This window comes from Sinohyriopsis cumingii, chromosome 11, assembly GCF_028554795.1.
Source record: "Sinohyriopsis cumingii isolate HCF-2022 chromosome 11, ASM2855479v2, whole genome shotgun sequence".
In the NCBI taxonomy this organism is placed as follows: domain Eukaryota; kingdom Metazoa; phylum Mollusca; class Bivalvia; order Unionida; family Unionidae; genus Sinohyriopsis; species Sinohyriopsis cumingii.
In genome coordinates, this window is record NC_142971.1 from 49,402,324 (window position 1) to 49,428,203 (window position 25,880).

General features: G+C 36.8%; 2 protein-coding genes across 5 annotated transcripts in view; one reads left to right on the forward strand and one right to left on the reverse strand.

Moving 5' to 3' along the window:
- Nucleotides 1–139: 139 nt before the first annotated feature.
- LOC149788418 (protein LLP homolog) lies at nucleotides 140–19,144 on the reverse strand. Of its 3 annotated transcripts, none has more exons than XM_089974387.1 (4): nucleotides 19,000–19,144; nucleotides 15,654–15,798; nucleotides 9,733–9,783; nucleotides 140–1,194 (listed from the first exon to the last, which is right to left on the reverse strand). In XM_089974387.1, exons 2-4 carry the CDS (start codon nucleotides 15,796–15,798, stop codon nucleotides 1,040–1,042), a joined length of 351 nt encoding a protein of 116 aa, XP_089830513.1. In that variant the 5' UTR covers nucleotides 19,000–19,144; the 3' UTR covers nucleotides 140–1,039. The 3 variants fall into 3 exon arrangements, with proteins under 3 accessions (XP_089830513.1, XP_089830514.1, XP_089830515.1); XM_089974388.1 differs by having other exon boundaries at nucleotides 19,005–19,116; XM_089974389.1 differs by having other exon boundaries at nucleotides 15,654–15,821; nucleotides 19,000–19,108.
- A 4-nt stretch (nucleotides 19,145–19,148) lies between these two features.
- The window catches only part of LOC149788419 (mitochondrial mRNA pseudouridine synthase RPUSD3-like), a 38,703-nt gene continuing 31,971 nt past the window's right edge, over nucleotides 19,149–25,880 (forward strand). Inside the window, exons 1-4 of one of the 2 annotated variants that reach the window (XM_089974385.1) lie at nucleotides 19,174–19,229; nucleotides 20,107–20,250; nucleotides 24,644–24,909; nucleotides 25,776–25,820. In XM_089974385.1, coding sequence (XP_089830511.1) covers nucleotides 20,195–20,250; nucleotides 24,644–24,909; nucleotides 25,776–25,820 — 367 coding nt within the window. In that variant the 5' untranslated portion in view covers nucleotides 19,174–19,229; nucleotides 20,107–20,194. Of the gene's footprint in view, nucleotides 19,230–20,106; nucleotides 20,251–24,643; nucleotides 24,910–25,775; nucleotides 25,821–25,880 lie in introns of both variants that reach the window. The other variant, XM_089974386.1, reaches the window with a different exon arrangement.

Here is a 25,880-nt window from a genome sequence, read left to right on the forward strand (position 1 = left end):
GATTATGGATGGATGGAATGATGGTTAGATGGATGGATGTACTTTTATCTATGGAGATGCTGATTGTAGCACAAAAACACTCTTAATCTTCGAAAAGTTGAAAATATGGCTCAGTAATCAATAATAACAAACATCAATGTTTTATTTCATGTTCTTTATTATTTTCTGAAAGGAACTTTTAGAAATGAGCATACTGGAACAAGTTATGCAAAAAACATTTGTCTAGTGAATATATACCAAATTTTTTGTAAATTGTCTTTACTTTACCACTATAATCTGATTATTTCATGTAAAAAAAAATTTTTACCCTGAAATAAAATATTTCTGAAAATATTACAAGGTTTGATCCAGTAACTGAGGATTGGTACCATGTTTTACTTTGGATGGTACCTTGGATGCAATAAAGTAAATTGCCAAATTACCTTACATTACATCACCTTTAAAAGAGTAGTTTTAAGTATCATGTAGCAGGTCCTTCATGACCACTAACTAGTCAGCTGACAAGCCTGACCAGTTAATGTAACTTAAGCGAACAAGATTGGCCAATGAATTATTATCAATACTAGTCAGCTGATGTTTTACCCATTTATATAACTAGATGGACCAAGTTATCATCATAATTATGATATTTCTGAAAATAATATTAGTTAAAATTTGGAGAAAAACCCCCAATAAATTACAGTTTCTAATTATACCTCTGGCTAACTGGTATTATGAAATTAAGATTTGTCCTCTAAATGGAACGATAGATTATTATTTTGTATATAGTTCATCTAGAAGATTTCTTGTCAGCTGTAAGGCATAATGCCATTAATATCAAACTCATTTTCTGCCTGAAATGATTTTAACTGCACTTAAAAAAATAGAACTGATGATTCTGTATCCCATTAGGTCATTAATGTCACCATCATTCACTGACCAGAGACAAGTGATGGGCATTAATCCAACTAAATACTTGGCCTTCACAAATTTCTCCATGTCAAGTTCAAGATGTAAACACAGATTGGGGCTAAGTATAGCAATGATGGGCATGACTAAGTCACCACGTTGCATTTTTATGTTTTCTCTTGCTTTTCAGCTTCTTAATCCGCCTCTGGTTCATCCAGACAGGGTAGTGGCCATGTTCATCTTTAAGTGTCTTCGGGTTATACTTCAACTTTTCTTTGTCAACCTCCATCCCTGTGTCATCTTTACCTGTGCCAAAGGAAAATAAGTAGAAATTAAAATTTAGCTGTGTTCTGCCAGAGGAACTCATAAGACTCTCCTGCTTTTGTACTAAGAGTGAGAATTTATCAGCAATGTTAGATCAAGGATTCAAAGTAGGTAACAGTGAGATGGTGTTAGTGATCAAGACATTCATTCCTGCATTGGTATGCAACACACTTGATTGGTTGTTCGTTCCTTTGGTCCTATCTCTTACTTATTTAGGCTAAGCAAGTTGTAGAGAAGTGGCCCATGGCTGGGGCAGGTAAAATTGGCAGCTAGTCCCACTTATAAACTCAAAATTCAGTCTAAACTTCATGAGTAAGAGTTCAGCAACTGTCATTTCTAAATATAGTTTCTATATCGTTATGTGACTCAAAATTCCACAGATGTGTTTGCAAGACAACAATTATACTTTAATATGGTAAGCAAGACAAAATAAAATGGAAAATTATGAACAAAATCTGCTGCTTTATTTAACTGTCTTTTGAGAAAACGTAGAAGATATTGACCAAGACCTTCTGTTCAAAGTTTTAGATATTAAGTAAAACATTGTAAACATAAAAGAACATATATATGTACAAGTATATAGACACATCTACACAATTAACTGCAACCTACATTGTTAAGAATGAATATAAATGGCACATTTAAAGAATAATTTGTTCCATCTGCTAATAATTTGAGAATTTAAATGAATGTCATAGTTCCAAAGAGATTTCAATATACAGTTCTTAATACTTATTTTGTTCAACAGGTCTTATATGTAAATTCTATGTATACTATAAAAAAAATTCCATGTTCATTTATAGAAATCAGTAAAATAATTAAACTTTATTCCTTCGAGCATTTTTGCATCATCATTATGAATGTTCTTTGGGTAGTTGTATTACAATAATGTGCTTACCTGATGAGCATAACAAGGATGTGAAAGCAAATGGTGGACTAAATAATGACTATATTACTGATTTCATGTTTAACATTATAATTATAGCCACAAAGCACAAGACAAAAGAGATGCAAAATTTTATCTCCTGGACATGCCAAAACTCTATAACCAAATGTCTGCCCCTGGGTCTGTACTAAAGGCATTACATCAGTCCCTCATACCATAAATATATTGTGTGCTGGCATGGTAGCACATGTAAGACCTTTTGAACAAAATTTGTATTACACTAGTGCTAACTGAAAAGAAAAAAGATACTAGCAACAGCAACCAGTCCAGTTTTATTACCAGATCAATTAAAACTTTACTGTATGTTAAATAAAATGTTATGTATTTTTGAAGTAAGTCTACTTGTTGTCAATCAATAATTAATTTTTGAAAACAGTAAATAATGGCATAAATATCGATGTTGGATGAAATTCTCAAGTATAGTTTTCTGAAAGAAATATTCATTTTTATAAATAGAGAGAATACTTTTAAGTATGCAAGTATGACACTCAAAATGCAGCAACAGCAAATCTGAATCATAAATGACACATTTTCTACCATGGTATACCTACTAAAGATGTTTTAACATTAAATTTCACAAATATCTGGTCATGTAAACTTATGGGTGAAAATGGATGGGTAGTGCAATTAAAATTTCTTGATCTGTGATTTACACATTTGTTAAACTGTCTTAGGAGCCTTAGTTGATTCTGACCAATAGAATTCTGAACAAATGCTCAAATATTTATTCACTCCTTTATTCCTTTAATTATTTATGTATTTACTTATTCCTACTTCAGTTATACTCATGTTTTCAGAAATGTTTCTTGCACCTTAATACAAACATAAACACATTTGACTATCATGATGGGTTTTATAAATGTCAAATTATATTTCCAATTATTCCTGAAGGTGTGCTGTTTATAAAAGCCAGCTAAAAGAAGAAAAGGTGCAAGAGAGAGAGAGAGAGAGAGAGAGAGAGAGAGAGAGAGAGAGAGAGAGAAATACAGTAAGACTGAATACAGTGTTTCTCTCATAATGAGCCCAGGATTCATCCTAATAAATTTTGGAAGACTTGGGGTTGTGCTTATTAAGAGACAAAGGTATTCTTACTAAGGACCTTAGTATAGTAACTGCAAAAAAACCCACCACAAATAAAGAAGTTTACTCACAAAATCGAATGCCTTGATGTTCACTAAAAGTGAACCTTAATTATGATTGGTGCAACAAAAGCCTCATTTTGTGGCTCCCTGTTAACTGAAACAATGAACCAAATTGTGATGCTAAATAATGGTTGTTACATTTAAACATACATGGTACCCAGGGAAGGCACTTTAGGAATTTATGTGAAAAGCAAATTTTTTAGTAAATTATGTTTCTCCGAGAATACTTACCCAATCACATTAACATTAGGGATATAAGCCTGCTACCTCTCGAATCCAGCCCTACTAAAAGATGAAAATTCATCTTTTCTGTCTATCTCATACAGACCAAAGGGCAATAACTCTTGCCCCTTACCTCCCCTTGCCACTGCCAGGTGTCCCTAGTTTTTTAAGCTGAGCGATATATATTATACGAGGATGCTTGCATAGCGGGGTGGTTGGGAGAGTTTTTAAGTAATGTGATCGGGTAAGTATTCTCGGAGAAACATAATTTACTAAAAATTTGCTTTCTCCTTCAAATACGTTCCCCGATCACATTAACGTTAGTAGAATAGGTAATAGGAGGAGGGAATCCTGAGCATCCTACCTCCACCCCGGGTACCTTCTAGGGAATGATGGCTGGATTCCCCATTTGAAAGATAACCCGTTCTCCTAATTTCATCAGCAACACAGCCTAGGGTCCTGTGATATGTGACCCCTATATACGGTTAAGAAGATAGTTATTGAAATCTTATTACCTACGAAATTTCACTGGCGAATCCAGCGAAGCTGATAGGCTGTGCTGATTGTTTTAAACTGGACTGGTGGTCATCTGGGCTGCCAACACCGGACCTACCAGATTCAAGGTTTGCCTCTGCGAAGCCAAATCTCTAAGATAAAAACTAGAGAAGGTTGACTCTGCATGCCAGCCAACAGCTTCTATTATATCTCGGATCAAAACATTGCGTACGAATGCAAGGCTTGCCGAGATTGCTCTAATCTCATGAGCTGTAATCTTCATGAGGCGACTCTGATCTTGTGAGACCTCAGAGTATGCTGAGCATATAACCCACTTCAGCCATGAAGCAAGGGCTTGAGGGGTGATATCCCGTTTACCAGCCTTCACTGGAAGAAAGAGGCGCTTACGTGTGTCCCGACACACCTCTGTGCATTTTAAATAGTGCTTGAGTGCACGAACAGGATCTTGCATGGCTGTTGCTCTTGACTTATCTATGGAAGAGAGCGAGCGAATGACGATTCTTTGATTGCCAATGGATGGTAACCTATTTTTTGGCTACAAAGCCTAGTTGCATCAGGAGGACCACCGAACCATCTGATCTGAACTGAAGAAAGTTCGGGTCACTGGAAAGGGCATGTAACTCGCTCACCCTGCATGCTGAAGCTAAGGCTATCAAGAAACATGTTTTGTATGATAGTAGCTTTAACGAAGTGTGGGCTAAAGTTCAAATTTGTCTGAATTGAGCCATGTTAAAACCCAGGACAGATTCCATTTTGGAAACAGAGTGAGGGATTTTGGTTGATTGAAATCAAAATTGGCTAAAAGATCTGATAGATCTTTGTCATGCCCAATATCACATCTACCATGATGGCAGAATGTGTCTGATATCATGGAGCGGTAGCCTTTGATAGTAATTGGGGCCAAGTGTTTCTCCTCGAAAAGCCAGAGAAAAAAGTCAGCCAGTTGAGGGATTGAGACACTCAAAGGGACGATGTTATTGATATGGCACCAGTCCCTGAAAACACGCCACTTTCCCTCGTAAGCCTTCAGAGTGGAGGGCCTTCTTGCTCTTGAGATTCTCTCCACAGTCGAAGGTTTAAATTATTGTCTCGCAAGGCTGTCAAGACAAGAGCCAAGCGTGAAGAAGAAGACGGTCCGGGCAGGGGTGGAACACCCATGACTGCGGTTGTTTGAGAAGATTTGGGCTGGTTGGAATCTTCCTTGGTAGATCTATCGCTAGATCAAGTAGATCGGTGACCCAGGACTTGTTCCATCTGAGAGGGGCAATCAGAATCATTCGACAGTTCTGACCCCTTAACCTCTGGATTATTTTCGGTACCAAAACTGTGGGAGGGTAGGCAAATGCCCACAACCCCTCCCAGCTGATTGACAGAGCGTCCACGGCCCAAGCCTCTGGGTCTGGAACCGGAGAGACGAAGGTGGGCAACTTGCGATTCCACCTTGTTGCAAAAAGATTGATCACTGGACGCCCCCAAAGTGTGCAAATCCGAAGAAAGACTGATTGATGGAGTGACCATTCCGTGTGAATGACTTGACCATTCCTGGATAGAGTGTTGGCCAAGACATTGAGTCTGCCGGGAATGTGTCTGATTTGTATGTTGATGTGGAGGTTGTCGCACCAACGTAGAAACTGCCAGATCAGAATGCACAGGTCTGGTGATTTGGTGCCCCCTTGTTTGAGGAGGTAAGTCACCACCACAGAGTTGTCTGACATAATGAGGACAGTTTTTCCTGAGAGCTGATCCTTCCAGAAATGAAAGGCATTGATGACAGCCCTCATTTCTAAAAGGTTGATGTGGAGAGGCCTCTCCCCTGGCTCCCACGTGCCGCTGACTGTAGCGAAGTCCAGCAACAGGTGGGCACCCCAACCGTTGGTACTGGTGTCGGTACATACCGTTATCTCCGCTTGGGGAATCTCCAGAGGAATCCCAGTGGACAGCCAACCGGGGATTTGCCACTGACACAGGAATGATCGTATCTCGGGCGTGATCATTATTGTTTAATTGAGGGGACTTAAAAAGGGGCGCCATTGTGCCAGTAACGTCATCTGTAAGGGACGCATAAAAAGATGGCCAAGCGGGATCAAGTCCGCCGCCGCATTGAATAATCCGAGGAGTTGCAAGAATTCTCTCGCTGAAATCCATGTCCTGTTGGAAATGGACTCGACAAGTTTGACGATCCAGATAATGCGAGCGTGAGGAAGCCGTACCAGATTCAGATCGGTGAGAAACTCCATACCCAGATGGACAGAACGCTGGGATGGATGGAGATCGGACTTCTTCCAGTTCACGAGAAAGCCTAGATGATCTAAAAGTGCTAAAAGATCGTTTCTGCCTTTGAGCAGAATAGAACTTACCATATGTTTCTGGAGGATGTTGTCCAAGTACACTGCTGTCCTTGTAGATGAAGTCAAGCGGAACAGGGTGACGACGCAATCCATAACCTTGGTAAAAGCCCAAGGGCTGATGTTAAGGCCAAAGGGTAGGACCTGGAACTGATAAACCGCGTTGCAGTAAGAGAATTATAGAAATTTCCATGACGAAGGGTGGATAGGGACGTGAAAATATGCGTTGGTCATATCTAGACTGATGGCATACTTGTCCCACCGGATGGAAAGACAGATTGATCTTGCCGTTTCCATCTTGAATTTCAGTGGTAAAATGTACTGGTTGAGGTGACTCAGGTCGATGATCAGCCTCAACTTGCCGTTTGCCTTCTGGATAAGAAACAGCCTGGAATAAAACCCCAGCAATTGCGTTTTTTTCACAATCTCCACCGCCCGTTTCTCTATGAGCAACCGTATCTCCTGTTGTAGGAAGGTATCCTTCTCCCGATTGGACGGTACGTCCGTGAAGAGGGGAGAGGAGGACAGGGGAGGTGGTTGGATAAATGAAATCCGAAGCCCCTCCGAAATGACCTGGATCACCCAATCATTCTGAGGAAAAAAGGTGGTCCAGTGGTCCTGAAATTGCAGGAGGCAGCCGCCCACAGGTAGGCTGTCCGTGGGTGGTGGGGAGGTTATGTCAACTTTTAGTGATCTTAATTATGGGGAAATTAGAAGTCTTAGAATATAGGAATAGAGTCAAGCCAAACTGGATGTCAGATCACCACCATTTTCACTTATAACCAAACAGATATAATTAGAAGTCTCAGGACCAACTAGACATCGTTATAAGTCCTTTAACTGAATACCTATATCAAGAGGACCATCTAAAGATGGCCACCATAAAGGCCATATTAGTCTGGCATCATCATGATTCTGGTGAGAAACCACATGCCAATATGACCATACATTCAGGAGCTGTAGTAATAACAGGATTTTCAAGAAGGCTGCCATTGTGGCCATACTTGATGTCAGATTGGCATCATTTTCATTTATGACCGACTATATACCTTAAGTCTTCCGGTGAAAAACCAGAGTCAATATGACCATCCATTTAGCAGGACTAGCTATAAGAATATTTTGAAAATGGATGCCATTTTCATTCAGGACTGACTAGAAAAAAATAGTCTTCTGGTGAAAACATCATGCTGGTTGACTTTCCATTTAGAAGAAGCATTGATAAAAAAAAATCTGAAGACAGCTGCCATGTCAGCCACAATAGGTGTGAAGCTGGCACCATTTTCACTTAGGCCCAAACAGACAACATAAGAAGCATTTTAGTGAAAATTCAACCCATTCAAAATATTAGCAATAACACAATTTCATGATGGCCACTGTGTGATATTGGATTTTCAAGCAGCACTATTTTGTATTTTAATACCAACAAGACCATGGAATGAATGTGCATATGTAAAGTTTCATGGCAATCTTCCAAGTAGTTAATAGAAGAGTTGCAGTAACAAACTTGTGCTAACAGACAGAACATGGAACACAGACCATTCCATAAGCTCTTTTGGTCCGTGTCAAGTAGAGCTAAAAATCAGGCAAATTAAAATGTGGAATGTTTTCTTGATATTGTATAATACTGATATTACCCAATACAAACTTGTCTCAATAATGAAAGTTATAAAATGAGAGACAAATTATTCTAGTAAAACATTTCTTCAATAATACTCACCCAATCATAATACCTTAGGGAGATAGTACAAGTAAAGAGATATGTGGTTGTGTTAAAAAGGAAATGTTTGAATCAAAAGTTTGAGAACAGAACACATACATACTCAGAAGAACAAAGACAGACAAGGGTTTTGTAAATAGCTAGCTTTATGAAGTTTGATAATTATTAATTCTGCAAGTTATGTAAATGTGAAAAATATTATGTACAGTATAATTTGTTGATAGTTTAAAAAGGTAAGGAAATTAATGAAGTGAGAGACATAGATAAAAGACTGAAATGAACAATCAAACATAATGATCATCTTCAATCATTTTGTTTACAAACACAACCAGCTTCTGAGAGTTGGCAAAATATCACATTTCATTGGACCCTAAAGTCAGGCAGTTTCGTTGGACAGCACAATTAATAGGAAGGAGATTACTTCCTACACTTATGGCTAGGTTATGACCTCAAATACAGTATACATGTACTTACTGTACATACTTGCTTATAAGGCCATCCATCTACAAACTGCACAGATCCAGACCTGCCAGCACATAATGCACTGGCAGATCTGTGTCTGTACAGTTTGTTAGGAGTAATCAGTAGAACAAATAATAGACCCTAATCTGCAGGTGTGGAATGCTACAGCAGATCCAGGTATTTGAATTAACTTAGAAGTGAGTATATGCGGTCCAAATCTCAAAGTTAAAATGCAGTGGATAACAAGTTATTCCCTATCTGTCAAAACTTGCTTCAAATAGAAAGCATTCTGATTATCATGTCTGCACAGGAAAATATGAGACTGACTATAAGAAAGAAGTGACAAATTTTGATAGTGCCTCATGAAATAAAGGACAAGTAATTGTAACAGATGCTACAAAATAGTGCTGATATAAGTACTATGGTAAGTAAACCAAGTACCAGTATAAAGCAATATGAACTGAACACAATCTCCCTCTATCTCAACTTTTCGACTCCAAACCTGAATTTGTACATGTTGAATGAAAGTTATGTCCCAGGCACTGGGCAAAATGGAATTGCTCAGACCTACATTGAGTCTGTTTAAATTATATTACAATAACTGATAAGTTGCTGTGGTCAAACATTTTCTGGAACACTGAGGATGGTATCTAAACCCAACTTATTGCTTTCAGGTCCAAACACATTCATTGTATGCTTGCTTACATTTGACTACATCAAAATGCATTACCAACCCAAGGATTTGCAATGGTCATACTTTTACAGAAAAGAATCATTTACAATAGATTACAAACATTTTGAACTGTTTGCTGATTGGAGAAGTTTCAATACAATCTTTTCCCTTGACACTATGTAACTTATGAAATGCATTTCACTGCTTTTCCTCCAAGACACGAGTAGAATAATTTTTTAAAATAGATAATATAAATATATGAAACATTATTATCAATGTGATTGTAAAATGAGAATTCAGTCAATAAACAGCCCAGTTCCGTAATGTTGCTCCCCGCCCCCCCAGTTTTCTCTATATCAAAGCAATTTTTTTCCAATTTTTGAAGGTCCCTCAGGCTTCGCTTATAGTGGTCTATGTTTGCGGACACCATTGTGTGCGAGTTATCGAGGGAGAGGTGTAATATGAATACATGAAACAAGCTATATTGTTTAAATTACCTGTCTCATTTCTCAGCTTTCTTTCTTGCTTTAGATCTGATGCTGTCTTGACTGAAAAACATAAAGAAATGATGATAATCCAATACCCTGAAAATGTATCAGATTTGGTTGTCATTCTTAAAATTTTGAAACATAAAACATTTGACATACTTACATCAATTCTAATCAGGTCATCTACATTTGTATCCAAATAAGCCTGTTTTTTTATACCTTGAGTGGTTTTGTTTGTGTTAATGAAAGTTTTTTCATAAAGATGTTTTAAAAAGGTCTGTCAAAAAATTTGACTAATGTGAAAAAGAAAAAGTTCTTAATTTGCTGTCATCTGCTTGAAAATCATGTTGGTCCATCTATATATGTGCAAAAATATATTTTTGCAAACTTTCACTTGTCTATGCTGAGAAGTTCTTGTGCAATCTCACTAAGAAGCTTCTTGTGATGGATTGATAGATGTACTGATGCACATAGAGAGAGGACCAAATCAAGATGCCCCTTATGCAAGTTGAAAGGGCATGAAGAAAAAAATTATATTTTCCATTCAGTGGTCAAAGTAGGTCAACATTATATGGAGAGCTTACCATATATACTGGTTTATAAGTCAAGTTAAACGGCAATCAACATAGATCCTGATCTGCTGTAGCATAATGCGCCTGCAAATTAGGGTCTGTAATGTTGGTTCTACCAGTTACTCATAGCAAACTGCACAGACCCAGATCTGCTGGCACATTATGTGATGGCAGATCTGGGTTTGTGCAGTTTGCAGTTGGACTTGTCTTATAAACAAGTACATATGGTATTTCTCTTTTAAAGCACTAATGAGAAGTTTGAAATCTAGGGATTTGTGTGACCATTGTGTGCTTGTCAAGTATACAGTCATCATAATTCTTATGTATATTATTACTGGTTATTATTACCCATATTATTACTAGCATTAGTATTGTAAAAATGTGTAACTAATATTCCAGTATGCATTCCATTAAAATATAATTTTTGGAAGTGCTGAGCATCCATGGTTGGAAATCTCAGAACTCCATATCTAAGCATGAAAGTCACATCATCACACTTGCCGAAAAGTTTTCGAAATTTAATGAAACTAGTAACTCTTATGTAAAGAAAGCTATTGGAATGCAAAGTAAAAAAAAAATATTTCTAACATATGCCCCCAAAGATACAAAGTTTTATATTTTTGTATTTTTATATTTAGAGAGCCTTTGGGAATTTGTTTTAATTCTCAACAGAAGAACAAAAAAATAATGTTATGATATTTACAAATGGCATTAGTTTCCTATGAGTAAGATCTAAGAGTATTTAGACTGGACAGAATGAAACATGTCAGTTAGTTTTATATTAGAAACATAAGTTTATTGATAAATGTTGAGATTGTGGAGGTTTTTTTTCCATGTCTTACTCCTCTCCACTCTTTCTTCAGCATGTAGAAATGAAAACTCTTGCGAGCTATATATGAATAGATAACAGTGTAATGCATTTTATATGGTGAATGAAATGTACAATTTTTAAATTTGATAAATCATGACAATAAACAAGAGTTCAAATAAAATTCATGACTTAATCAAGACAATTAAAATGCTACTTTATACACATGGTTTATAGTAATGAATATAAATGCTGACTTATAAGTGTTTTTTTACTTTGTTAATTGTATTCATCATCTGCCTCTGCAGTTACAATTTACCAATACAGCCTTATAAAGTTAAGATTAGTACAGTAAGTACTTGCTTATAAGTCCAACTGTAAAATGCAGAGACCCACAGCTGCTGTTGCATAATGCAAAAGCAAATCTGGGTCTGTACAGTTTGACAGAAGTAATCACAAGAACAAAAAACACTGACCTTGGATCTGCAGGCACATTATGCCAAGGCAGATCAGGATCTTTGTTGTTTGACTTGACATATAAGCAAGTATATATAGAACCAATATTCTTACTCCTAACCTTCTGTCATCATTTTAGTACTAAACTGATCCTATATTCATCAAGGGAACAAACAGGTTTAGTTAACACCTGGGTGTTCTTTCTCAAACATTCACTCATGTTTGTAACGATTCATACATACTATTACAGAATGAAGTCCCCTAGTTTATTTTCTTTAAAAAACAAATTCAAGACCTTAACAAAAAGGACTCTTAAGCATCATCTAAATAATCAAAGCATGTAATATATACAATATGCATTCATGCCAAACTCTGGTGAGGAAAAAGTATAATTAAAATGGACAAAAAAGTAATCCGAGCAGAAAAAGAGCAATCCAAATATAAAATAATAAAATTCAATGAGCATATGTACAAAATGGTTTTTGTACCCCTTCTGGTCTTTTAACATCAATTACAGCTTTAAATTTTCATATATAGCACTCTGAGCTTTAAAAAGCACGAGACTCTCATATTGCATTTCAAAACACTTTGTACCAGCTGAGACCATGAATGTTTTGCACACCAGTAGAGCACTAAGTGCTGGGTTACAGAGCCTGGATCTGAATTCAGTTTTATTTTTGTTAACAATACTGAATGATCTCTCACAGTCAGCATTAGAATAGTAAAGAACCAATATTCATTTCAAAACCTGACAAAGAAGAGGAAAAATATATCTTCCAGTTATTGTATCTTTTAGCTGGGAAATAAGGTGCCATTGCACATTAGCTCTGTCTGCATGAAGTACATTGTCAGGTAGAATGCCAACTTGATACTTCAGGGGTTCTCCTAATTTATCAGCAGCCTTTCCTGCAGCAAGGTGCATCATATGACATGGACAACCTCATATGTACACTGACGGAGACATTTTTCAAAATATAGAATGCAACTCCTTTATGAATTCCAGCTATCACTGATGCATTATCAGCTGAAAACCCCATACAGTTCTGCCAACTTATGTTTATTTAAAGCATTATCAAGCAAATAAAAAATGTTTTCTCCAGTGGAATCTGCTGTTAATTCTGGTAACAAAGGAAGAGCCTATGACTTTGCCCTTTTCGTTATCAAAATATCTTACACAGACTGGGTACAACATTTTGTCATCATAATCACTGCTCATGTCTGTTGCAATACTAAACAACCCAGATTTCATGGCTTCTGCAATTTTAAGCAAATTATCATCTGCTAAACACCTAACAATATTAAGTGAATTTGTTCTTACAGATGCATATTTTCTGCAATTTTGGAATCAGGAAACACTCGTTTGAACAAAGGACCCACATAGTCTTCTACTGCTAGGGGTAGTCCGTGTTCTATTAAGAACTCGGTAAATAATTCCTCTGCATTTATTAGTTCTGCTTTAAAAAAGAAGTTACAAGTTACCTTAGTATTGGAGTTAGTAAAACAAGCTCAAGGTTTCTTTGTTTTACCATCATGACCAATATTAAAATCCTTTCCACACAGCCTGCAGTGGGGGTGAAGCTGCCCTAGAATGGAATGCTGTATTGTGGAATTCATGTATTCATCTTTGAATCAGTTGTTTGTCTTTTTCTAATCCATCTGTGAAATTATTTGAAAAAACATTTTTGCCCTATCACATGCATCTAATAGAATAAATCTGACTCGACTTTTGGTGCCAAATACCTACAGATTGGTTCTGTATCCGATATGAATTACAACAAAGAATCTGCAAAGATTTAAAATTAGAAAACCAGTCTGTTCTCTCCTAACTAAGCCATATAGCTGCTATAAATAGAAACCGAGGTCAAAAGTTTGAAAGTAAAACCAGCATGTTTCTTGGGAATAGGGCAGCTGCTATAAATAGAAAATAATACTGTTAGGAAAGTGCATGTAAGGCTATGGACAAGCGTACTCTTATGTCTTAGTTACGTAGAAGCTGTCTTTTCTACAATATGGTCTGAAAGATTAATGGGATGTTAATAAAAATGAGAAAACAAATTATTAATTTGTTTTGGGAGGGGGGCATACCAGAAATGTGTAATCCGAATACGTTTAAGCATAAGGCGTAATTTAGCAAGAAAAGAAAACCACATAATGATTACACCAAAAGCGTAATGGTTGGCATGTCATTATGTCATGTGATCAGTGCAACATACTGACAGAATAAGTTCCATGTCACACTGATGCTCAGGTTTTGTAATTTGTGACACAGACCACATGGTATCTTGGACTGAAATGTTTGCTTCCATTAACAACTATTGGATCATACTGTAGCATCAAAAATTATTCAAATGTCAGTTTATGCAATAACTGCATACCTAATTTTACATCTACTCTTTTCCACAAATAGTGGTGCAGTTGCTTTACAAATGTATATATGATAATCAGCCAGACTGAGCAGGAGAGATGACAGTGCGGGTGAGTTGGATTTTTAACATAGCTCTAACAATTTTTCAGTCATATCGCAATGATGTCTGCAGTGTGACAACTTATAGTGATGTCTAGCACTGGGGCATCATACCACAGACATACAGCATGATGTCCCACCCAGTCACATTATCCTGACACCATGCCGACCAGACTTAGCACTTGCCCATTAATGCTGAGTGCCAGGTGAGGCAGCTGCAAGTACCATCTTTGGTATGACTCAGCCAGAGTTAGAACTCGCAATGTCCCACATCTGAGGCAGACACTCAAACCAACAGGCCACCAGAGTAGTCAGAGATGATACTGACTAGTGTACTCTTTTAACCATGCAGTGAATCTGTACAATAATATAATGCTTAGCTTCCTTTCTATTATATACATCAATACTTATAGACCCCACCCTGTCAATTACAAAATTATACAATGATAGGTGTGCTTGAGTTTTATCAAAGTTTTTAAAAAATAATAAACACCAGATTTGATTAGAAAGATCTTAATGGTAATCTCAAAAATAGGTGACTCTGCAAAAAAATAATCCTAAGATATTTCTCTCCCAAATGAATTTTCTAAAAGGAAAGTTCTATTGTTTTTAATTTTATGTCAAACAGCTTTCAGTGAGTAGTAGTACATCTGTTAGAAGAAGACATGCATGCAATCACTTGGTACCGAACATGTTTAATCTACCAAGACATGAAGATTCCTTATTGTCAATGATGTCCATTTTTAACAAAAAATGTCATGCAATTTTAGGTGATTTCTTTTGCCTGGCAGCACGATTTCTTCAAAAGTAACTCCATCACTTTGCAAAATGGATTACTATCTATGCTACACCATTCTATTCCAATTAGAGCAGTATACTGCCACTATGTTGCTACACCATTCTATTCCAATTATAGCAGTATACTGCCACTACGTTGCTACACCATTCTATTCCAATTAGAGCAGTATACTGCCACTACGTTGCTACACCATTCTATTCCAATTAAAGCAGTATACTGCCACTACGTTGCTACACCATTCTATTCTAATTAGAGCAGTATACTGCCACTAAGTTGCTACACCATTCTATTCCAATTAGAGCAGTATACTGCCACTACGTTGCTACACCATTCTATTCCAATTAGAGCAGTATACTGCCACTACGTTGCTATATCATTCTATTCCAATTAGAGCAGTATACTGCCACTACATTGCTACACCATTCTATTCCAATTAAAGCAGTATACTGCCACCAAGTTGCTACACCATTCTATTCCAATTAAAGCAGTATACTGCCACTATGTTGCTACACCATTCTATTCCAATTAGAGCAGTATACTGCCACTATGTTGCTCTTTGATGAAATGTGGAATAAGTTTTATGTTGCTAATAATAATAAAAATACAGGTGTGTGTTGTCATTTGTTCCTATGTATTTATTGCCAAGTAATTTACAAAATATATTTCATCATGTATTGCCACGTTATTTACAGATTTTAATTCATCAATATTCCCAATGTCTATTTCCATTTCATTACCGCTATTATTCCAGTGCTGTAAACCTGATACATTCCATGACAATAAAATATAAGGAACATTATACTTTCATTAACATCTACATTGTTTTAAAACCTGTGTAAATTTCTTTCATCTCTGTCATGCCAGAATCTCCTGCAGCAACAGTTTTCTTCAGCTGTTCCAGCTCCTTCTTGGCAAACTTTTCCCTCCTCACGTTTCTCATCTTCCTCTTCCACTTGCTTCTCAAGCTTTTTGCCATCTGTATAAAATAGAAAATGGACTCTGTTTAACACAGCCAATATCTATTAGAGATTCATGGCTGTATTGTGAGATGTAGATAATCATACTGGGCAAGCCCCTAAAGAGGTATAAGAACAATCAAGAGGGCAATAAAGCAAAATTTAAGGGGCAATCAAGTGTGTGTGTGTGTGTTGGATTTTTGATGTGGCTTTAACATTTGTTCAATCACATCACTTTGATGCCTGCAGTGTGACAGTTTATAGTGATGTCTAGCACTGGGGCATCATGCCACAGACATGTAGCATGATGTCCCACCCAGTCACATTATCCTGACACCTGGCTGACCAGCCCTAACACTAACCTCTTAATGCTAAGTGCCAAGCGAGGCAGTTGTAAGTACCATTTTTGTAGGTTTTTGGTACGACTCAGCTGTGGACTCTAACCACTAGGCCACCAGAGAGTGTCATAATTTAAGGGGCCATAAAGCACAATCTCAGGGGGCATAAAGCATTGTCAAAGTAGCAATAAAAAGTACATCACACTCCAGAATTATTAAACAAATAAAATTTACTTTTATTTTTACTACTTACCTGGATCTGCAACTGGCTAAAGTCTGTGACCAATGGGCAAAATTCATGTGGATTTGTACCAGAATACAAACATAAAATGACAAATTATATATGTGACATACAGTGTAACTAGTCTACATGTATTACCTTTCACTCAATAATCTTAATGTCACCTCCAAATCCTGCAAAAAAGCATGATGATAAGATCAACCTGTGTGATATATAACATCTCTTTTTTTCTTTAAATTCTTTAAGGCACTAATGACTTGTCCCTTTTCTGATCTGACATGTTTTAAAGTTTGTGTGAGTGTGTGATTTGGAATTTAACAATTTTTCAGTCATATCACTATGATGTCTGCAGTGTGGCAGTTTATAGTGATGTCTAGCACTGGGGCATCATGCCGCAGACATGCAGCATCATGTCCCACCCAGTCACTTGATCCTGACACCAGGCCAACCAGTCTTAAAACTAACCTCTTAATGCTGAGTGCCATGCGAGGCAGCTGTTAGTACAATTTTTTAAATAAGTTTTTGGTATGACTTGGCCAGGGTTCAAACCTGCAACCTCCAGCATCTGAGGCAGATGCTAAAACCTCATGGCCACCAGAGCAGTCACCCCATTTTAAGTTTAAATCTTCTCATTTTTCAGTTATTTAGTATCCACAAGTCACACTGATAAAGCCTCTTTCGCTTAATATTAGACTAGCCCACTAACTAATTCTCTTAATCAGTTATTTAACTTCATCTTTCTGATAGCACATTATGGTCACTGTTACTAAAATGCTACACAAATACACACACACTAAATCAGCAAAAAATGGAAATATTTCATAAATAGAATAATATCAGTGTTAGGAAAGTACATGTAGGTCTATAATGGACAAGCATACTCTTACATTATTTGTATGCAGCAACCTTCTTTACCAGAATATTCTCAAATTTGTTAACTTGTGGGTTGGTGGCTCTTCCCGGGTTCTTCCTCCACCATTAATACTGGCCACCATGCATAGCCTATTGTGTGCTGAATAATGGCATTAAACCCAACAACAACAACCAAATTTGTTAAGTGGGAGATTAAATGGAAAGGAAAGGAAATTCCATTTTAATTGGATGCATAAAAAAATGGAGAACCTAAAGGAAACCCATTCAACAGCTCCAATGCATATCAACTTTGACAGCCTAATGGAACCCATTTATTGGCTCAGGTGTAAAGAAACCTGGAGAGTCTAAAGAAATCCATTCAATGACTGAAATGCATAAAGATCTGAGAGTCTAAAGGAATACCATCCAATGGCTCAAATTCATAACAATCCAAGAGACTAAAGGAAATCCATTCAATGACTCAAATGCACAGATATTTAGAGAGTCAACAAGAAATCCATTCAATGACTCAAATGCACAGAAATCTGAGTCTAAAGGAAGCCCAGTCTAAATAAAGCCAAGTCTATGAAGTTGAAAAGTTGGCATGTTCTGAGATGTTAATACAACTTTAAAAGAGGGACCACGAGTGGCCTAAAGCGCTCACTGTTCTGGATCACTGCCATCTCACCTCTATATGCGTGGGTTCCAGTCCAAGGCTTGGCTAGCGTGGGCACGTGGGAAAGCCTGCCAGTAGTTTCTTTTGGGTTGGTGGTTCTTCCCTGGGTTTTCCAGGGTTCTTTGTCCACCAGTTATACTGGCTGCCATGTATAGCCTATCTTGTGCTAAAAAATGGCATTAAACCCTAGAACAACAACTTTAAAAGAACTAGTGAAGTCGTATCAATTTGTAGCAGCTCTGTTTAATCTGATTTAAGTTGTGAAACATACAAGGTATAACTTTGATCTGACAAAGGAAATGTATGATCTATCATTAATGATATTCATACGGTCTAGACATATATATCAATCATATGGTCTAGACAGTGGATGTATATATCAATAGTGGACAGTGGATGTATATATCAATAGTATAATCATACATGTATGATCCAAATCTTTTGAATGCTTTGAAAGAGCAAGTAATTATTTTTTTCTAACCAAAAACTACCAGAAGACAGAAAACAGAGAAATAAAATGAGGTACGTAAAAATACTTGTACTCAGTGTACATGAGTTATAATCAATGATCATTTGATGGGTAGCACAATTTACCCAAATACTGTCCATAAATTGTTCTCTGAGGCTCCGATATATACAGGCCCCTCATTTCCCTCTCTCCCAATACTTGATAGCTTTATTCTATAAAATAAATAATTTGTTATATGTTATATACTATACCCCATTGACATGTTTGTCTGTGGACAATTACATAAGATAATCCCTATTTCCAGTGATCGTGGCCAATGATCTTCCTTCCTACTGTACATGTTAATATGCTATCATGTTTGGATACAGAATATTGGTATATCTGGGCCTCATTTGTTTGTATTTTGTGTATATTACGGCAGTAATTGGATACATTGTCCCGCCGTCATTTGATTGCTCCTGGAATTAGAGATTTGTTTGTTATGTTTTTACCTGAGGTTAGACTATCCCCCACCCACATGTATTGAGCGATACCAATAGCCCTTAAAAACAAACAACATACAAACATAGTAAAAAGAACAAATAGGCCTATGTTTTCCAGGTATTCAAAATGACAACAAGAAAACATGTACTGAACAGAATCTACCTTACTGGTCTTTTTGTGCGAAACACGAGGAAAAACGATAGATGAGATACGTTCTTCTGTTTGGTCGATTCACGTGTCGCCCGATAGTGGCCTTTATTTTTGTTGATCCAGTTATCTTCCCATGATGTAAGGCTTCGGTACGCCTCGGAAGTTTCCCTTAAGTATCAATTCAATTTGGACCTGTGATGTTCTCGCTGATGTTGTAGACCTAACGCGGTCTTTTGAATAAGGTTTGTATAGTGTGAATTGCCTAATGATCCTAATCTTAGTTAAGTTTTGCACTGTCAAATAGGGCTTGAATATACACAGGGCTCGTATCATTGCTTAATATTTAAATATCAGTAAACATCATCATCAATCCCGTAACCCAAGAGGTCGTTGGGGCACCACGATTGATTTTACAACCAGTTCTCTCCGTCTTTCCTTGTTTTGTTTTTTTTACTGCCCTTTGGGAAATCACATGCCTGTCCACTCTTACATGTTGTCTTCCCACCTCTTTTTCTGCACGCTTCATATTTCCGTACCATAGTCCTGCAATGTAAGACCATAGGTGCTCGACGCGAGCTTGATATATACATTTTGTGAAGTTTCTATGACTTTTCCTCTATCCATTCCTATAAAAATTATTATAAAACCTGAGTTCCATCTGGGAACACTCTCCCTTCATTTAGCTTAGCCAATCCGGATTACTACTTTACGCATGAACAATCTAATATATCACTCCCATTGAAGTCAGAAAATTCTACTCAGTCCACCTGTTTTAATAAATATTCTGGAAAATATCATTTTATGGCATCTGTTTCAAATGGACCACAATTTTCTAAAATTTTCCTCTGGTTCATATCAACATTGAACATTATACTACTATAACCTACCATTAACTTTGCACTCTTATCTGGTCCTAACTGTTAGGCAAGCAGGTCCTAAATAAATTCAATTCATGCCACAAGCAGGGTTTATTCTATCCCTCACAGTCATGATTTATTGCGAGATTAGCCAATACATAGATCTTAATGGGTATGTGTCATGCTGACCATGAAAAAATGTACTGTGAAATTATCTACACTGTGTACAAAGATTATTCTACACAATTTTGCACCATTGCAGCCAGGTTGTCAATTGCATCATTCAGGGCAGCAGAAATTCAACATCCAGGGTCTATGATGCCAGATAGAGCAGTGATTCACAAATCCACATGCCCAATTCCCTGGACAAGTGCAAATTCAGTTCAGGCAAGTTCAAGTTTGCAAGGTAAAGAATAATTGAGAGAGGAATACAAGAGATTTTATTTAATACCAGTGATCTGGGTGAAATACATAAAACATTTGGTATGTGCAAGCTATTTTACCAACAAGGAGCCATGTACAGTTCCTAATGCTTTGCGTTCTGCAATTTTATTACCCTGCAATCTCACCTCAGTGCATTTATCTGGCAGGCATATGGACACAGGTGAGAAACAGAAAAACTGTCCTGATAGATACTGACCAGCAGAGGACTTTTATTTTGATAGATACTGACCAGCAGAGGACTGTTCCATGGAAAATGTATCTTGATAACTACTGACCAGCAGGGGACTGTTCAGTGGAAAATGTATGTTGATAGCTACTGATCAGCAGGGGACTTTTCAGTGGAAAATGTATCTTGATAGATACTGACCAGCAGGGAACTGTTCAGTGGAAAATTTAGCTTGAAAGATACTGACAGCAGGAGACTGTTCAGTGGAAAATTTATCTTGATAAGATACTGACCAGCAGGGGACTGTTCAGTGGAAAATTTATCGTGATAAGATAGTGACAAGCATGCGAATAGGATGAGATCCTGTGTTTCACAGAAGATTTGTCTTGATAGGTTTACAAGCATACATGTGGAGCAGACTGCTTAGGATAGGGACGTGTGGCACTTCTCCATCGGTAAAGGCGCTGCAGCTTGCAAGGCCAAAAGGACAGCCACTGCAGAACAATGGAGGTAGGTCAGAAAGCTTGAGTTATTGACCCCATGATTTGTGTTGCTGCCATCCCCTGTCCACACTGCAATAGAAGATTCAGGGCACATATTAGCCTCTTCAGTCACCTTTCCACCCACAGACCTATCAACTCCCCTCAAACACTGGATGATTAAAGTGGTCCTTGTCATCTTGATGGGTGAACTCGCAAGAATACAGGCAAGCAGGTATTCCATGGAACACCTTTCTAGATGAAGTGTAATGACACAAGTGAGACACATTGTTGCCCAGAATACTTGTCACAGATGCTAACATGCATACAGACACATGTGAGATTCTGTATTCTACAGAACACTTGTCTTGATAAGAAATTGACATGCCTATGGACATACTAGTCAAACATGTTCCGTAGAACACTTGTCTTGATAAGAAATTGACATGCCTAAGGACATAGTTCAAACATGTTCCACAGAAAACTTGTCTTGATAAGAAATTGACAAGCCTATGGACAAGAGTCAAACATGTTCCACAGAACCCTTGTCTTGATAAGAAATGTACATGCCTATGGACGTGTCAAACATGTTCCACAGAAAACTTGTTTTGATAAGAAATTTACATACATATGGACAGAGGTCAAACATGTTCCACAGAAAACTTGTCTTCATAAGAAATTGACAAGCCTGTGGACATATGTCAAACATGTTCCACAGAACACTTGTCTTGATAAGAAATTTACATGCCTATTGACAGAGGTCAAACATGTTCCACAGAAAACTTGTCTTGATAAGAAATTGACAAGCCTATGGACATAGGTCAAACATGTTCCACAGAACACGTCTGATAAGAAATTGACTCACATGTTGGTCACAGGGCAGACTATGTCCTAAGATAGGACATTGACATCCATATGCAATAAGGACATATGTGAGACAGTGTTCCACAGAACACTTGTGTTTAAAAACTACTGACATAAAGCATGTGGACAGTGCTTCATTGAATACGTGTCTTGATATGGCACTGACAAGGATATTGGACAGACTGCTTCACAAAACACTTGTCCTAAGACAGGATACTGACATCCATATGGAATATGGACACAGCTGAGGCAGTGTTCCACAGGACACGTCCTTATAAGATACTAACACGCATGTGGACATAGTGTTCCATGGACAGTGTTTTGCGGAACAATTGTGATAAAATGCTGACAAGCATCTGAATACGGGTTAGAGACATTGTTTTATAAAACACTGACAAGCATATGGACAGGTGGTCAGTGTTTCACAGAACATATGTCTTCAGATATATGATGACCCTATGGACAGGTGAGACAGTGTTCTACAGAACACTTGTCATGATAAGATACTGACAAGCTTATGGACACAGGTGAGATGGTGTTCCAAAGAAAAACTTGCCTTGATAAGACACAGTGAACAGTCCTTTTGTTGAGAAAAAGATGACGTCAGTTTATATTGAAATAAGTGAGAAGTATGAATATCCATCAGGAACTTGAGCTATTTTTGGAAATTATGCTTTTTTGTTGTTGTTGTTGTGGGGTTTTAAAGCCATATTTCAGCACATGATAGGCTATGCATGGCGGCCAGTATTAATGGTGGAGGAAGAACCACCGACCCACGAGAAGCTACTGGCAAGCTAACTCACATACCCATGTTAGCTGAATCCTAGACTCAAACCCACGCAGACAGAGGTGAGATGCAGTGATCCATAACGGAGAGCGCTTTAGACCACTCGGCCACTCGGGGTCCCTTGGAAATTATGCAACATGAAAATAAAACAAAGTTCATAATACATATATGGTATCTGATAGGCAGAGCTTGTTTAACCCTCAGTGCCATATTTTTGATCAGGTTTGAAATGCAGACTTGTATCATAAAGATGTACAACAAATATGGTTATGAAGGAGATATATAAACCAGCTAATTAGGTGAATTGGCATCTAATTGGCAGAACATGATACCTCTCTTAAGATTTCATTTGTAGACAACTGTGACCACACTTGACACATATCAGAAGGGTTATTACAGAGAAATCAGTGTGAGAGACCTTCCTTCCCCCCAATTAAATGTGGTCCCCACTGACAGATAGCATGTCATTAGAGGCCACTGTATAACCATTATATAATACATTTTATATGTGCTTGAAAATTTTGGTTTTCTCATGTGAGATGCTCTTTATGATTTATGGCCTCCCAAAACAGGTTTTCCAATATCACTAAGATTTTGAACAAGTTTGATTATGACAGCATCCATACATGCATAATAAAAGGTGATGATCCATTTGATTGGCTGAAATTTGTTACTATTGTTTAGGCCATATTTCTGTTTATTGAGGTGGTTTTTTTTTTTCTTCAGACTTGGTAAGTAGGCTTTTATTATCAATCTATTTCATTTGGTTTTATGCATACTAATAAGGCATTCTTGCATGTGATTGGCTTAACTTGTTTTGCACTGTAGAATCTTACTTTTTGAACAGATTTTGATCACATGTGGTACAGGCTAATGTCATCAGGATCTTGGAAGAGTTTAATGAAGGGTGGCATTAATTCAAACTAATTACATGATCATGTTCTGATTGCACTCATTACAACTCTTAATGTCATATTTCTGATCAGATTTTAGTCACACTTGGGATTTAATCTAATTGCTTTAAATCCATTGGTATGTGTGATATTGAGCGGAGTCATTGAATATTAATGAGGTGATCTTTCATCTGATTGGCTGAGCTTTGCAATATTTTGAATATTTACTTTTGTTAGGATCATTGATTAGTTGGATGATGATGAGTGTCATTCATGCTTACGAAGGTAGTGATCTTGCATCTGTTCGGTTGAGCTTGTTACCAATTTAAACGCAATAATTTTTATCAGAATTTGATCAGACTTTATGTTAGCATATCATGAAGTTACTGGACAAATTTGTTAATTGAGAATGATCTGCACATATGAACAAAATGATCTTGCATCTGATTGACTGAATTTATATACACTATTGATTCCATGTTTCGTATTTTGATCACACTTTGTATATAAAGCTACTCTCAAATGAGCTTGATGATGAGCATGTAAATCAAAAGTTCTTGCTTCAGTTTGCATTTTGCCATAATTACGGCTGAATCTTTGCTTTGAACAGAATTTGATCCAGCTGATTATATTGGTTTATGTTATCAGTAGGATGACTGATGATCAGCTGCATTGACACCATCTAATGAGGTGATATAGCTTTTGATTGGTTGAGGTTGTCACATGGTGAATTTTCATATTTTTATCAGACACTGGATACAATCTCATCATCATGATCCTGATTTTGATTATTAGCAAGAGCTATGTGTATTAATTGGACATTCTGGCATCTGTTTATTAAAATTCAAGCTGAATTTCTCAGCAGAATTTGATAAAATTTGGTGTGTATAGTTATCATTAAGACTTCTGATGAGTTTGATTATGAGCTGCATTTGCAAATCATAAAGATGTCTTTTGTCATACGATTGAGTTAACACTGAGTAAATACTGTATTTCGGATTATATTTTGATCAGACTTTTTTATATATATGCTGATACATGTACCATCAAGATCTTGAATTAATCTGATTTTTAAAAGAAACATCTGCCTGTATTATTAACTTCTGTGATAAACATATTTACCATTGTGCTGTTCTCTATTTCACTTTAATTATATTTCATTTCAGATTAAATCTGAGTGTCATTCCACAGGAGATGACTCATGGATTCCACCACAAACTTATTCTCAAAAGCCTCAGAAAAGCATTGCAGCTATCACAGCAAAATCATGTCAGATGTACCTTTATCAAATGTAACATTCAAACGCAAGCATCAAGAGGGTGGAATGAAGAGAGTACATTGAGACCTGGCAATCCACCATGGTTGGAAGAGAAGAAATACACCAGACCTGAGGCTGTGAAACTTCTCCTGAACAATATTGTATATGAAGATGGTAACATAAAAGTCGAAGATTATTTTGGATTTTTTTTTTCACATTACAATCAAACAGTGTGCTATGAAATTAGGTACTCATATGCTATGATATTTTGCCTTCAGTACCGATTACCATTACATCACATACTAAAACAAAGTATTTCTGTCCAACAGGTTTGTGAGGTATAGGGATTTGGAGACATATAAAGTTGTTAAAATTGCTAAATAATAATGTAATTTACAACTTTCTATAATCATTTATGTGTAGATTAACTAAATAAAGTCACTGTGTGAATGGTTGATTGGCTTTGTTATCCATTAATAACATGTAACTAAATAAAGTCGTATGACTTGCTTTGCTTTGTTATCCATTAATGCCATGTGACTAAATAAAGTCACTGTATGAATGGTTGATTGGCTTTGTTATCCATTAATACCATGCAACTAAATAATGTTATATTGTTGGAATGGTTGATTGGCTTTGTTATCCATTAATACCATGTAACTAAATAATGTTATATTGTTGGAATGGTTGATTGGCCTTGTTATCCATTAATATCAAATAACTAAGTAAAGTCATATTGTATGAATGCTTGGTTGGGCTTGTTAATGTCTCATAAACTTGTAAATATTATCCCAAAAGGCCATAAAATAATCCTGATTTTGTAAAATTATGCCAACCAGTGGAGTTGGAGTTTTTGACATTCATACTTTAGGAAATACCAGTTTGGTACAAACAAGATTGAATGTCTTGGATGAAAGTATTAAAGAATACAGTCTTTAAATACTCATTTCAGTTTTGATATCCTCATTAAGTTGTGCAGGTAATTCAGGAATACTTTATCATTTCCTTGCTGGCAGGTAATTGTTTTGCTTCTTTTTCAGATGACATAATTGGCTTAACTAAACCAGTAGGCCTAAGTTCATTTGGTAAGTGTCTTCATGATTGACATCTGCTGAATTAATAATTTGTATACCTGATGTAACTTT